Genomic DNA, 13,773 nt, shown 5'->3' on the forward strand with positions numbered 1-13,773 from the left:
GACCCTGTGCTCCTGATCCTCCTGCCTCTATCTCCCAAGTGCTGGGGTGACAGGCATGTGCCCCTATGTCTGTTTTACATGGTGCTGGAGATGAAGGCCAGGCTATGTGGGAGCTGGGAAAGCACTCTAGCTACTGAGCGACAGCTCCCCATTCTGCGTGGTCTCCTTCAAGGCACATGTGGGTAATTCTGAGTGGCAGCTGTCAGAGGGAAGGGTCATGCCCCAAGCAGCACCTGGCTGATGTGCAGGGCTGGGTGGGCACTGGGTAGAAGCTGATTCTGGTGTCTCCAGAACAGGGTGGTAGGCACCAGAGTGGCTCTGGAATGCTCTGGGCACAGTGAGCCCTGGCATCCACTGGCTACCCTGGGCCTGCCAGTCAGCCACGGCCCGATGCTCCTACCAGGTCCCTCCTTAAGTGGAGCGAATAGGGAAGAACCCAGTGTTTCTCTGGGCTGAGGCCAAGAGGCCCTGTGTGAACAGCAGCTGAGGCGAACACACTACCACTCACCGTGCCCTGAGACTCAACTCCAGTCTGGAAAGCAGGCAGAGAGATGAAGTAGGAGTCTCCATGAAGCTGCCCTCCTTGGGATCCTAACTTGGTCCTAGTCCCTGGTGATGGCACATACCAACTCTTACAAAACCTCCCTTCAGTCCTTGTGTTACATGCTCAGGATCCTAGGGGACCCCAAGTGCTTTCAGGCCAGGTTTGGGGAATGTCCACGTGACATAAATTAGAATCTTTTCTGTGACAATAAATAAAATTGGAACGGCCTCAAATACCAGGCCCAGCTGCTGCAGCTCACAGGAAGTTCTCTTCCTCCTCTGGTGGTACTTTGGGGGCACCTGCAGGGGTGGAGGAAACGGGCGAGAGTGAGCGCACGTGCTATCCCTTGGTGGACCAACGCCCAGACGCACGGAGTCTCACCTGTGCAGACACCCGGGTGGCGAACTCCAATGGAGCGACCCAGGAAGCAGGTGGCCTGGCGCAGGTGACACGAGGAGATATAGGTAACGTTGTTGTTGCCACAGAGTTCCTGGCCGGGGCTGGAAGGCACTGGGCAGGGGGCAGAACGACACACCACACAGTGAGCGCTGCCGGTCTGGTCCACAAGGCATGACTGGGGGCGTGGGCACACTACGTGAGCGCAGGACTCTGTGGGCCGAGAGAGGGAGGGTCAGGTCCTGGATGGTGTTTCCTCCCAATGAGTCCAGCTACCCTTACACTAGGACTCCACTAGAAAGCCCCATTCCCTAGGACACAAAGGTACCGCCACTCTTCAAGCCCCGCCCTGGAAAGCCAGCTCCGATGTGCTGTCAAGACCCAGCCCTAGAGGGCAATCCCCACCCCGGCTCTACTAAGCCCCACCCTAAAACGCGAGCCCAGCTCACCTCCGTCAAGCCCAGTCCTTCAGCGACAAGCCCCGCCCCCAGGACAACGCCCCATTCAATTGTCAAACCCTGCTCGGTTCTGCCAAGCGCCACCCATCAGGTTGCCTTCATGGCTCCACCCACGTTCCCCCTCCCCCGTCCATCCCGAGCCTCTTTCCCCGGCTGCGCAGCTTCTCCCGCGCCAGCACTTGTGAGGGCACGCTGGCCCGCAGGGCTGTGGAATGCTACGTGCTGCTGCGCACAGCCCTGCCCCCGGACACGCCCGAGAGCTGCAGTTATCCCGGGGCTCGGGCTCAAACTCTGAAGCCAGCCAGGCGACTCTGACACCCACCTGACCTGACCCTCAGGCCCCTCCGTAGAACGCGGCCGTTGTGGCCACGCCTCTACAGAGCCCATTTACCAACATTCTCCCCCCACCACCACCACGTACAGGTCACGCCCTCAAGGCCCTGCCCGAAGTAGCCTCAGCCCCACCCATTTCAGACCATGCCCTTAAGTAGGTCCATCGCTCCCCAAGCACCTCTGCTCCAGGCTACGCCCCTGCTTGGGCACACCTCCCTTAGTCCCCGCCCCTCAGATACCCGACTCCACCCTCAGCATGCACTACCTCCCCGTCTTATCTCCCTAACCCCGCCCCCATGCCCCGCTTTCATCTTCCTGGCCCCGCCCCTCCACGACCGCGGCCCTTACTTTGGCAGCGGCCTCGGTACATGATGCGCAGGTCCGGGTGTCCACGGCAGCGCGCCACACGCAACTCGCACTCGTCCCGGTAGGTGGCGCCATCAGAGCCGCAGACCTGCAAGCCCGTGGGAAGCCCCTCGCAGTCGGGTGCGCACTCGCAGTGTGGACGGCCCCCCACCATGCGGCACGCCTTGCCAGGCCCACACTCCACGCCGTCGCAGGAATCTAGGGACACAGTTCGTGCACAGGTGTGGGTCACACGTGCCACTGGAGTCAGTTTCACCTTAGCGCACAACCACTGAGTGCATGTGCCCAGAGGGTTCCCACTAGGGCTTGGGGGAGGGGTTCACCCTGCACATCCTCATGTCTCAGGTGGAGAAACTGAGGCCCGCCTGGACAAAGTCTTGTGTTGGGGTTTCCACCTTGCCCCACACAAGACTTTATTTTGTTATTTTGAGACAGCATCTCCCATAGCCTAGGCTGGCCTTGAACTCCTGATCCTCCTGCCTCCTACTTCCCAAGTGCTGGGAATCTGGGCCTGCACCACCACTCCTGTCCATGTGTCCCTTTTAATACGTTGTTCAGCCACCATTTTACAGATGGGAAAACTGAGTCTGTTATGGATCCAAGTACAGGAGGACCCCAACACATCCTAGCTTGAGAACATCATGATAGACTCAGAATGGACATCCTTCCCTCTCCCAGTTCAGTTGCTTTGTGGGTCTGGGGAACAGAACTTGAATTCTTTGGAGGGAGCCACATTATAGGGCCCACCCACCCACGCACCCACGCACCCACGCACCCACGCATTGGGAACTGACCCTCTAGCCAACTTCAGGAAACCAAGGAACTAAAGGGGAGGGGCAAATTCCCATCCTCAGGACCCAGGGACGCAGGAGGCTGGAGAAGGCAACCATAGGCCCTTAGGCCCAGGCCAGGCCATTCTGGATATGTGTCCTCTTTCTGGAGGAGGGGCGTATGGCAGAGGGCTTGGGACACAGCCAGGATGATGTGACATTAATCCTATCCCAGAGGCCAGTGCGAGTCTGCAGCCTCGACTCCTGGCTAAGCTGCCTGTGGCATCCGGCACCCGGTCCTCCTAGAGACGGTGTGCTCTTCCTTGTGAGCTCCACCCAGCAAACTCCTAACCGGCTCCCAGTACCCTCCATCTAATGTCCATTCTCTCCAAGTTTGTTCCCAGCACTCTCCCCGGCCCACACCTTTGCATGGCAGGCAGTGCACCAGGCCCAGGAAGCCCAGCAGGCTGATTTTATTGCCCGGGTGGGTGAAGTTGGACCAGGCTGTATTGATGTTGCTGGAGGCGCAACACTCCTCCCGACTGACGTCTGTCTTCAACACCAGGCTGCAGGTGGCCTCTCTGCCCTGCTGGAGCCAGCACACACCACCTATGCGGAAATGGAGGAGGAGGTGACTCCAGACCCCATCTCTACCTATGAATTATTCTTTGCGGACGTTCTTTGTGTGGCAAACTCCTAACCAATCCCCAGTACTCCAGGTCTAATGCCCCCTCCAACTGAGAGATGCCCATTGCTATCATGGATATCCTGCCCCCCAACACAGGAGAAAGGCACAGAAAGCCACAGTTATGGTCCTAACTCTGCTCTGTGGGGAGCCCTCTTCCTCTGAGTCGCACCCCAGTGCTCCACCACCAGCTCCTGCCCAGCCTCCGGCCTGAGAGCTGGCACCCTGCCCAGCCCCTTCAAATGCCAGGCACTCGGCATGTGAGGGTCTGTGGGCCTGCACTGGCTTCCCGCCTCTGCCCTGTCTAGACAGTGCCCAGGGCAGCCGAGCCCCCGGCCTGCAGCCCCCCCTCGCCTGACCCGCCTCTTACTCACTCCAACTGGGGAACATTCCCTCTGCGTGAGCTCACTCCCCTGGGATGGGACGGGGGACGCGGCCCTAGGGGAGGGGGCTCGGCTCCCCTGGAGGCCAGCAACCCTGCAGGGCGGGGTGGAGGCTGGAACGCAGAACCCTCGGCTTTCTTCACCCTTAAATGGGGACAGCTGCATCCCCTCATCCGTGCTCAGGACACACTACCGACCGCCTTCCTCGAACTGGGCCCCGGCACCTCAGCAAACACTTTTCAAAAAAGGGAAACTGAGGCTAGAGCTCTCCCAGCCAGATGCAGGTACACCATTCCAACAGAGGCGTTCCTTCTAGGGGATCCTGAAACCCTCCACCCAGATGGCATTAGCAGGTCCAGCCACCCAGAGATGTCTCTCTAAAAGAGATGTCTCTCTAAAGGAGCCAACCACAGTGTCACTTACAAGGTTCATGACCCCAAGCCTCAGTTTACCCATCCTGAGAACGGGGATGGAAAAAGTACCCACAACTTTGGGTTCTGTGGTCTCATGGGAAAGCAGGTAAACAGTAAGAGCTTAATAAATAAATGTCAGTCCTCTCTTGAGGCTGGAGGCGTGGAGCACCCCACTCGCCTACCCAACCAGAGCGCACCCCCAGACATCCCCCTGCCGCATTCCGCAGGCCACGTGGGTGGCCCACTCTCCCGCCCCTTCCGCCCAGCCCCACTCACCGGGCGCGGAATCCCCCGAGCCCATCACGGCACCCACGGATCCCACAGCCCAGACCAGGGCTCCCCAAAGCAGCGGCCACAGTGCCCCAGGACACATGGTGAGTGTGGAGCAGCGGGGACTCTGTAAGTGCGGGCGCCTCGGCCTATAAAAGCCCAAGGCGGGCGGGGCCGGCGGCGGGCGGGGCGGGGCGCGGCGGGACGGACGTGTCCCCTAGGCGCAGGGCCCGGGCCTGCGCGGGGGTGGCCGCCGGGGGCAGGCCCTGTCCCATCTGGGAACCAGACAGTTGTCTAGAAAGAACAGTCCACAGTGGGGTCAGGTCACAAACTGCGGCCCGGGGGGCATGTTCTGGGAGTTGACTAAGGTGGACACCTCCAGGTGTCTGTGTTCCTTTGGGGTCTCCACCTGGAGAGTGTCTGGAAGTTCCTGCTGCGCACCTCTGGTCAGACCTTCACACTGACAAGCCCCAAGGAAGCAAAGGGTGTCCCTGAGCTGTTCCCAGCCGTTTAAAGGCTCATACCTCTCATTCTAGCCGTTGGGAGGCTGAAACAGGAGGATTGCTGCGAGTTCCAGACCAGCTGGGGCTTCAGAGTGAGTCAAACTCGAGTCGAGGTCATCAGTAGCTGACACGGTGGGCACAGGGCTTGCCCAGCATGCACGAGCCCTGGATTCCGTGGGCACGGTGGCGCACACCTGCTTTTCCACCTCGCTTGCCAACCACAAGCCTGGAGGATCAGGGTCAGAAGGAACTTCAGGCCAGTCTGGGCGACCTGAGATTCTGTCTCAAAAAGAACAAACAAAACCCAGGGGTTAGAAGATGCGTTCAGGAGTTAAGACTGATTGCCATATAAACATGAGGACCTGTTCAAAAACTCCAGCACCCGTGAGAGACCGCAAGTCCGGGACTGTGGGCACCGGAGACGGAAGGGCTCACTGGGCTCGCTGACCGAGAGCTTAGCTCCAACTTCTGCTGGAGAGTCTGTGTGGAAGGGGTAAGGCCAAGAGCGCTAGAGCAGGACACCTGATGTCCTCTGGCCTCGGTGGGTGCATTCGTGCGTCTGGACCCCCACACCCCCAGACAGGCACAGAGGCACACCCTAAAATCCCAGCATTTAGGAGGGTCACAAGTTGACGTCCAAACCGGTCTACCTAGGGAGTCCAGGGCAGGAAGACCCTATGTCAAAGCAGTCAGGACGGTGCACACCTGTGATCCCAGCCCGCGGGAGGCAGGGGCAGGCAGATCTCTTGTGAGTTCGAGGACAGCCCAGTCTGCACAGTGAGTTCCAGGACATGGTGAGACTCTCTCACAGAATAAGCACAGCAGAAAGGTGGCTCAAAGGGTAGGGTGCTTGCAGCCAAGCCTGACAACCCGAGTCTCGTCCTCAGGATAGACACTCATGGCAAGAGACCTGATTCCTTCAAGGTGTCCTCTGACCCCTACACCTAGCTGTGGCACACATATACAAAGAACATGTGTTGAGGAGTGGGAACTGCCTCCTCTTCCTCCCAGGTAGAACACTTAGAGATTCTGGCATAGGCAGAACATAGGTGCCATGGGATTCCCCCAGTCCATAAGGGTAACTGTTGAACCCAGACCCTCATATCTGAGGGCCTCCAAAGTAGCCAGGTCACTCTTCCTTGAAATGCCCTGAAGTCCTATGGAGTTGCTCGTGGAGTTGAGATAATTAGTGGACAAGCCTAGTGTTGGGGAATCCCAACAACCAAGGCTGATCTAGAACTATCCTCACCCGGCTCATGGTTTAGACAAGAAAACACACATTTGAGGGCCTGTAGAGAATGCTCAGCAGTTAAGAGCATTGACTGCTCTTCCAGAGAACTGGGGTTCAGTTCCCAGCACAAACATGGAGACTCACAACTGTCTGTAACTCCAGTTCCAGAAGATCTGACACCCTCTTCTGGCTTCTTCAGGTACTACACACACATGGTGCATAGGCATGGCAAATGAAGCACCCATTCACATAAAATAAATATATTTGAAAAATACACAGATAAATTAATGTAGAATTAGAAAATACAGAGGCTGCTATAGGGAGCACTGATCACCCCCATCCTAACATCTACTCCAGACCCCTTCAGGTGACTTCTTCCCCCCAGTTCTTGGCATCCGGAAGCCCCAGTGGGTCCACTGGCTGTGGAAGCCATCCTTTTCCTCACCATAGCTGTCCTGTGCCAGTGAGGAGGGATCTTGACCTGGCTCTGGCCCCTGGAAGTCCCCCAAGGGTGTTCCTAGGTTGGCGTGGGGCACGGGACCCTATGTTCTCACCAAGAGTTTGCAGGAGGGAGTGGACAGCACTGACCTTGGCCGAGGCCTGACCCCTCATGCTGGACCGCTGTGGCCTCGCCCGGGTGAATCAAAGGACCATTGTGTGGTTGGCACAGGTTCAGGGCCCCTCTCTGTCCTGCTCCCACATACTGGAAATCCACGGGTTCCCCAGGGACACCCATGGCACAAGTGTTCCCAGCTCAGCCTTCTCTTCTGCTGCCCACTTCCTACTGACTCACGCCCCATGATCTCTGCTCAGCTTCCCAGGTTTCTCTCTCACCCAGACCCAGGAGCACAGAGGAAATGACAGGCTCACGACCCCATGACCCCTGACACTAGAAGAGCCTGGAGGGTGAAGCCGTGCTTGAGATCAACACAAGAGGTCATGGCTGACTGAGGAGAGATTTGTGTGTACGTGTTTGTGTGAGTGGCGACCAGAGGCCGGGGCCCACACCTGATTGCTCCCCCCTTATATTTTGAAATGGGGTCTCTTGGGGACACTGGAAGTTAAGTCACTAATTCAGCTAGACTGGTTGGCCAGAGAGACCCAGGGATCCTCCTGTGCCTACCTCCCCAGTGCTGGGTTATATCCACACACCCAGCTGTGTCCATGGGTGCCAAGGATCTCAACTCAGAACCCCACGGTTGTGTGCCAGGCACTCTGCCCTTCAGCCACATCCCCACCCTCATTTCCTTTTGACAAAAAGTCTGGCTCTGTAGCTCACACTGGTTTGGGACTCCAGATCATTCTCTACAGCTAGGCACAAAGAAAGATCTGTTGGGCTTACAAGTCTGCTGCGATGTGCCTCAGGGCACCCAGGACGATGGAAGTGGGGCAGACTGGTCTCTAACCCAAGCCTGGGGATCTGTCTCTGTCTCTAGTTACAAGAAGCTATCCAGCTAAGGACCTTCCAAGTCTTGAGTGTGATGTCGTGATGCCGCACACGCATCCATTCCAGGCTGAGGCAGGAGGATGACAAGCTTTGGTTAGTCCTGGCTGCATGGAAAGACAGGGCCAGTCAGGTGTGGTGGCACACACCTTTAATCTCTGTGATTTCAAGGCCAGCCTGGTCTACTAGACTGGTTCAGGCCAGCCAGAAAACAATGAAATTTAGAAACCCAAACAGACAGAGTTACAGCTCTAGCTCCAGGTGTTGGAAGGGCAGGAAGTCCTGGGCTCTACCAGCGTACCTGAGAGACCAAAAAAGGTGAAGCCAACTGCTCTCCCTCCACCCGGGAAGACTCTGGGAGGCCAAGGTCATCCAACACTATATTTTTTTAATTGGTATTTATTGAGTTCTACATTTTTCTCTGCCCCCCTCCCTGCTTCTCCCGTCCCCCTTTCAACCCTCCCCCAAGATCCCCATGCTCCCAATTTACTCAGGAGATCTTGTCTTTTTCTACTTTCTACTTCCCATGTAGATTAGATCTATGTAAGTCTCTCTTAGTGTCCGCATTGTTGTCTAAGTTCTCTGGGATTGTGGTTTGTAGGCTGGCTTTCTTTGCTTTATGTTTAAAAACCATCTATGAGTGAGTACATGTGATACTTGTCTTTCTGGGTCTGGGTTACCTCACTCGAAATGATGTTTTCTAGCTCCATCCATTTTCCTGCAAAATTCAAGCTGTTGTTATTTTTTCTGCTGTGTAGTACTCCATTGTGTAAATGTACCACATTTTCCTTATCCATTCTTTGGCTGAGGGGCATTTAGGTTGTTTCCAGGTTCTAGCTGTGACAAACAAAGCTGCTATGAACATAGTTGAGCACATGTCCTTGTGGCACAATTGAGCATTCTTTGGATATTACCCAAAAGTGGTATTACTGGGTCTTGAGGAAGGTTGTTTCCTAATTTTCTGAGAAACTGCCACACTAACATCCAAATGGGTTGTACCAGCTTACATTCCCACCAGCAATGCAGAAGTGTTCCCTTTCCCCCACAACCTCTCCAGCATAAGCTGTCATCAGTGTTTCTGCTCTTGGCCATTCTTACAGGTGTAAGATGGAATCTCAGAGTTGAGTTGCATTTCTCTGGTGACTAAGGATGTTGAACATTTCCTTAAGCGTCTTTCAGCCATTTTAGATTCCTCTGTTGAGAGTTCTCTGTTTAGGTCTGGACTCCATTTTTTTTTTTTTTTTTTTTTTGGATTATGTGATCTTTTGGTGTCCAATTCTTTTTCTTTTTTTTTTGTTTTTCGAGACAGAGTTTCTCTGTGGCTTTGGAGCCTGTCCTGGAACTAGCTCTTGTAGACCAGGCTGGTCTCGAACTTGGTGTCCAATTTCTTGAGTTCTTTGTATATTTTGGAGATCAGACCTCTGTCTGATGTGGGGTTAGTGAAGATCTTTTCCCATTCTGTAGGCTGTCCTTTTATCTTATTGACCGTGTCCTTTGCTTTACAGAAGCTTTTCAGTTTCAGTCCCATTTATTAATTGTTTCTCTCAGTGTCTGTGCTGCTGGGGTTATATTTAGGAAGTGGTTCCCTGTGCCAGTGAGTTCAAGTGTACCTCCCATTTTCTCTTCTATAAGGTTCAGTGTGGCCGGCTTTATGTTGAGGTCTTTGATGCATCTGGACTTGAGTTTTGTGCATGGGGATAGATATGGGTCTGTTTTCACTCTTCCACACCAACACTACACTTTGAGTTCAAGGCCAGCCTGAGCTATAGGAGACCTGCGCCCATGTTTTCATTTTTTAGACTGGGCCTGGTCCCCTCCTGTCTAACTTGCTGGATTGGAAGGCTGAGCCCACAGCTGCAGGCTGCTCCTGCCATGGCCAGAAAGAAACCAGCCAGGCAAGCTGCAGAGCCAGTAGGGGTCATCGGCACTCGCTATGGCAACGGAAGTCCTGGGTTCAGCCATGCCTGAACTCCTTCCCTATGAGTTGAAGTCAGTATACAGAAAGTTCCTGCAGCATTTCCAAAGGATTGCTTTGCATTTCATTCAAATGGAGTCTTGAGGGCACGAAGTGGCAGGTTCTTAGGACTCTGGACAGTCACTTCCTGTGCTTGCTTCAGCTTCCAGGATGTGGGTTGTGGTTCTCTGCAGGACTTTCTAGGCCCCCCACTCTGGAGATGAGAACTCGAGGCCTTCTGCGTCCAGGGAAGAAGTGATATGCTCAGAACCAAGCACAGCCTGAAGACTCCACAGTGAGTGTCTCTAGCTCCATACCACCCATGGCCTCCTAGAGCCAGAGGACACATACAGGTGCAACCACCTAAGCTCCAGGTTCTGGCTGTGACAAACCACCAGCTCCAGGTCCTTCTTGTTTGCATCTTATGTCACCCTTCCCCATAGCAACTCTCCCCTGCTGATAAGGAGTCCAATCTTAAAACAAAAAGTTTTATTTTAAATTATCTGTATATGTCTATCTGTGGGTAGGTATTTACATATGCACGTGGATACCCAAAAAAGGCCAGAAGAAGACGCCAGAGCTTCTGAAGCAGGATTTACAGGCAGCTGTGAGCTGCCGCACGTGGGTTCTGGGAACTTAACTCCAGTCCTCTGCAAAAGCTATATATATGTGTTATTAATCAGAGTCATCTCTCCAGCCCAAGGGAATCACGCAGCCGGGTCTGGGACAGAGAGCAGGTCTGTCCTTGTGACACGGTGAGTCTGAGTAGCTGAAATGGGTCACAGTGTCATCAGTCATCCCTTTTTCTAGACATTGACTCCCAGGAGATGGAGTGAAGGTCCAGCCTGCAGTATCTGCACCAGTGTGGTCTTCTGTTTGCGAGCTGTGTTTTCCATTCTATTCCCTGGCAGTTCTAAGCACAAATCCCAGAGTTCTCTACTGAATCCAGTTTGTCTTTTTTTTGGGGGGGGGGCTCTTAGAGTAATTTCTACCACATTTATTTGTGTGTGTGTACATGGGTGCATATGTCAAAGTGCGTGTGTTTGTGGAGGGCAGAGAATAACCTGGATCCCTCCTTTCACCAAGAAGATTCTGACTGCTGAACTCAGGCCATGAGGCTGATAGCCTCGATTCTGGCATCTTTGTTTTGCTAGCACTGAGGATTGAAGCCTTGTAATGGATGTGCCCTGCCTCTGAGCATCACCCTCAGCCCTTCATGGGGAATCCTAGGCAGAGTCTCCACCCCACCACATCCCCAGCCCTCACTGGAGATTCTATGCATGACTCCACCCTGGCTGGCCACGCCTCCAGACCTTCATCTTGAATTCTAGGCAGGTGCTCCACCCCTAAACAGAGGTCCCTAGATCCTCACTGGTGTTTCTGGGAGACGGGACCCTCTAAACCATGCCCTTGGCTCTTTGGTTTTTATTCTAACACATGGTTTCACTAAGTTGCCCAGGTTGGACTGGCCTTGAACTTGTGAAGCTCCTGAGTCAATGTCTCCTGGAGTTAGGATGACTTGTCCCCTGAATACAGTAATTGAACAGGAAACTCCAGAGTTCATCTCAGAGGCGCTATTGCTTAATGGGATGGAGTGTTGAGCAGCTGGGCTCAGTGTGCTGAGCCTACAGCCAGAAGGTAGGGAAAGCTGCGTGAGGAGATAGAGCCACTGTACCACAGAAAAGGCTTTAGTTTTTCTCGGAGGGGGACATTCATCACATAGGTAAGTCAAGCTTAGGGAGGAAGAGTGCCTCTGCGCATGACTCCTCAGGAACACACAGCTTGCATCTTGGGCTCCATGGTCTGAAGAAGGAAGAGACTCTTGCAATGAGTCTCTGCTCCCCACTGTAGAACTTTGGAAATCTACCCCTTCAGGGGTCAAGGACCTAGGAAGTGCCTGTGTGTCTTGTTGATCAGTGGGACTGAACCCTAGGGAGTCATTGGAAGCCTCATGGTATAGAGGACGCCCTCCTTCCCAATCTGTTTCACCAGCCATAAAAGGCACACAGCCACCTGTTTACCAGTGGACCACCTCAGGCCACAGCCCCCAGGGCTGCTGGGTTCTCATCACTGGGTCTCACCCTAAAGTACAATACTGGATGTGGACCTGGGTTGCCAGTGGCAAGCAGCAAATACAGGGGAATGAGGTTCCCAGGAGGTAAGCTCTCTCATGGTTCAGGTAAAGGTTAAACAATCTGCTCAACGTCAGACAGCAATGGCCGGGTGGGAGGTCAAATCATGTCCACTGTCCAGTAACTTTTATCAGCTACCCTGAGCTGCCCCGTGGAGGGTATCTCCAATGAACGTCGTTGTGTTTAAACGACTCTGGGGCTGCTTTGAAGTCTCTGCAGGACCACCAGACTTGGCGCTATATAACTAGGTCCCATTGATGTGGCCCATGCGCCCTCTGGTGGTTAACGCCGGAATGAATGGAATAGTGGAAAGATAGCTGGCTAGTGAGCAGGTTGAATGTCCCCTTTTTATAAGAATCCCAACTCCATGCAACTCCTATCCTTTCCTCAAACTCTGGTTCCAATGCACCCTCCTGGCTCTCAGGAAGCCCTTCTTGTGCCGTCATACACATCCAAGGTCGGTCTGGAATCCTATCCTTTCCCCTAACCTCATGGGGTTGGGTGTTTGTGTGCATTTCGTAGATGCTTGATGAATGCTGAGTGAATAAGAAAATAAATACGGGAACTAGCTTCAGGAATATTCTGGGCCTACCCTAAAAGATGACGCAGGTTTCATCCTCTCTTCAAGGGTCACACGGGCTGCCTTCAAGTTAGAGGTTCTTCCTTTGACCAGAGAATAGGTTCCTATGCATCCATATGTCAGGTGTTTGTAGGACGCCTGATGTGCACCACCCAGACATAATACTCCTTTCTGCCTGGCGTTGTCAGTTTATCAGGTGCACGTAATTGTATGGAGGAGGGCTGTGGAGACCGCGAGAGAAGGCGACATTGGAGCTGAGACTTGGACATGAGAAAGGAGGACGCACTGGGAATTCTGGGGGACTGTGCACTTGGAGAGACACAGACAGTGCGAATAAATGCCTGGAGTCGCCTCCGTGCTTGCTTGGTGGATCAGAAAAAGGGGTAAGGGCAGAAGGAAAACAGGGCTTGACAGATCGAGAAGAGGAGCAGCCTTCTAGGCCCCGCCCATCAGCCTCCTCCAGGGGTGAGCGGTTGCCAAGGCGACTAAGCCCCGCCCCTCAAGCGACTCGGCTTCTCGAGGCTGTACCTGGCTTTCCGAGGGCTCTCCAACCAATCCTGGTTGCCACAGAAACTCAACCCTGTTGACTACAGCCCCTTTCCCGAGCTAGTCACCCGCTTTCAGGCTCCGCCTCAACCTCCCAGCCCGGTTACCAAGGAGACGGCCCTGCCCGACGTCGATCACGCCCCGAGCGCCTAAGCACGCCTCCAACCGACCCAGCTTGCTAGCCGAGTACCCAAGGAGACGAGCCCGGAAGCTTGAAGCTTTGGCTCCACTCCAAGCTCCGAGGCTGTTTCCACGATTGGTCCGGTCTCCGATCCTCCTTACCAAGGAACCGTGGCCCCGCCCTGCACAGGTTACAACCGTACCTCAGGTTGCCAAGGTCTCTGCGGCTTCCACGAGGCCCCGCCCCACCCAGGTTACCAAGAAGCGTCTCCTCCCCAAGTAACTCCTCCGCTCGCTTGTCCCTGCATCCACAGCTTGGCTTCACCTACGAAAGTCGTTGTCAAGGAGACCCGCCTTCGCGCCGTTCCGGAATTTCCGAGATCTTCAAGCATGACTCCGCCCCTACTCCGGTTGCCAAGGCATCTCGGCTCCGCCCACTCCGGATAGTCCCCGCCCCCAAGATGCTCTGCAGTCCCGGTACTGCCCACCTCCGCCCCGGTTGCCAAGGAGACTAGGCTCCGCCGCCTGGTCGGGAGGCTCCGCCCCTCTCGTAGGCTCGTGTCCCCGACTTCCGGACGTACCTAGTTTGTCCTAGTGCGGCCACCGTCCTCCACGAGTCTGCCCCCCCCCCACAGCGCGTCGCCC

At 54.7% G+C, this 13,773-nt stretch overlaps 1 protein-coding gene across 2 annotated transcripts; it reads right to left on the minus strand.

The window, feature by feature from the left end:
• Nucleotides 1-539: 539 nt before the first annotated feature.
• Fstl3 (follistatin like 3) lies at nucleotides 540-13,500 on the minus strand. 2 transcript variants are annotated; one of them, XM_038314068.1, is made up of 6 exons: nucleotides 13,332-13,500; nucleotides 5,143-5,400; nucleotides 3,291-3,476; nucleotides 2,080-2,295; nucleotides 926-1,153; nucleotides 540-843 (listed from the first exon to the last, which is right to left on the minus strand). In XM_038314068.1, the coding sequence occupies exons 2-6, from the start codon at nucleotides 5,147-5,149 to the stop codon at nucleotides 800-802; spliced, it is 681 nt and encodes a 226-aa protein (XP_038169996.1). In that variant the 5' UTR covers nucleotides 5,150-5,400; nucleotides 13,332-13,500; the 3' UTR covers nucleotides 540-799. The 2 variants fall into 2 exon arrangements, with proteins under 2 accessions (XP_038169996.1, XP_038169989.1); XM_038314061.1 differs by lacking the exons at nucleotides 5,143-5,400; nucleotides 13,332-13,500 and adding an exon at nucleotides 4,625-4,743.
• Nucleotides 13,501-13,773: the final 273 nt, after the last annotated feature.

Source organism: Arvicola amphibius, chromosome 1 (assembly GCF_903992535.2).
Source record: "Arvicola amphibius chromosome 1, mArvAmp1.2, whole genome shotgun sequence".
Classification (NCBI taxonomy): domain Eukaryota; kingdom Metazoa; phylum Chordata; class Mammalia; order Rodentia; family Cricetidae; genus Arvicola; species Arvicola amphibius.

Bases quoted from the DNA above. Each gene is read 5' to 3' on its own strand.
- Fstl3 (XM_038314061.1), bottom strand. From the start codon at position 4,721: ATGTGTCCTGGGGCACTGTGGCCGCTGCTTTGGGGAGCCCTGGTCTGG. The intron at 3,477-4,624 runs GTGAGTGGGGCT...ATTTCCGCATAG, and splicing joins CTCGGGGGATTCCGCGCCCG to GTGGTGTGTGCTGGCTCCAG. The intron at 844-925 runs GTGAGACTCCGT...CCACCCCTGCAG, and splicing joins CCACCCGGGTGTCTGCACAG to GTGCCCCCAAAGTACCACCA.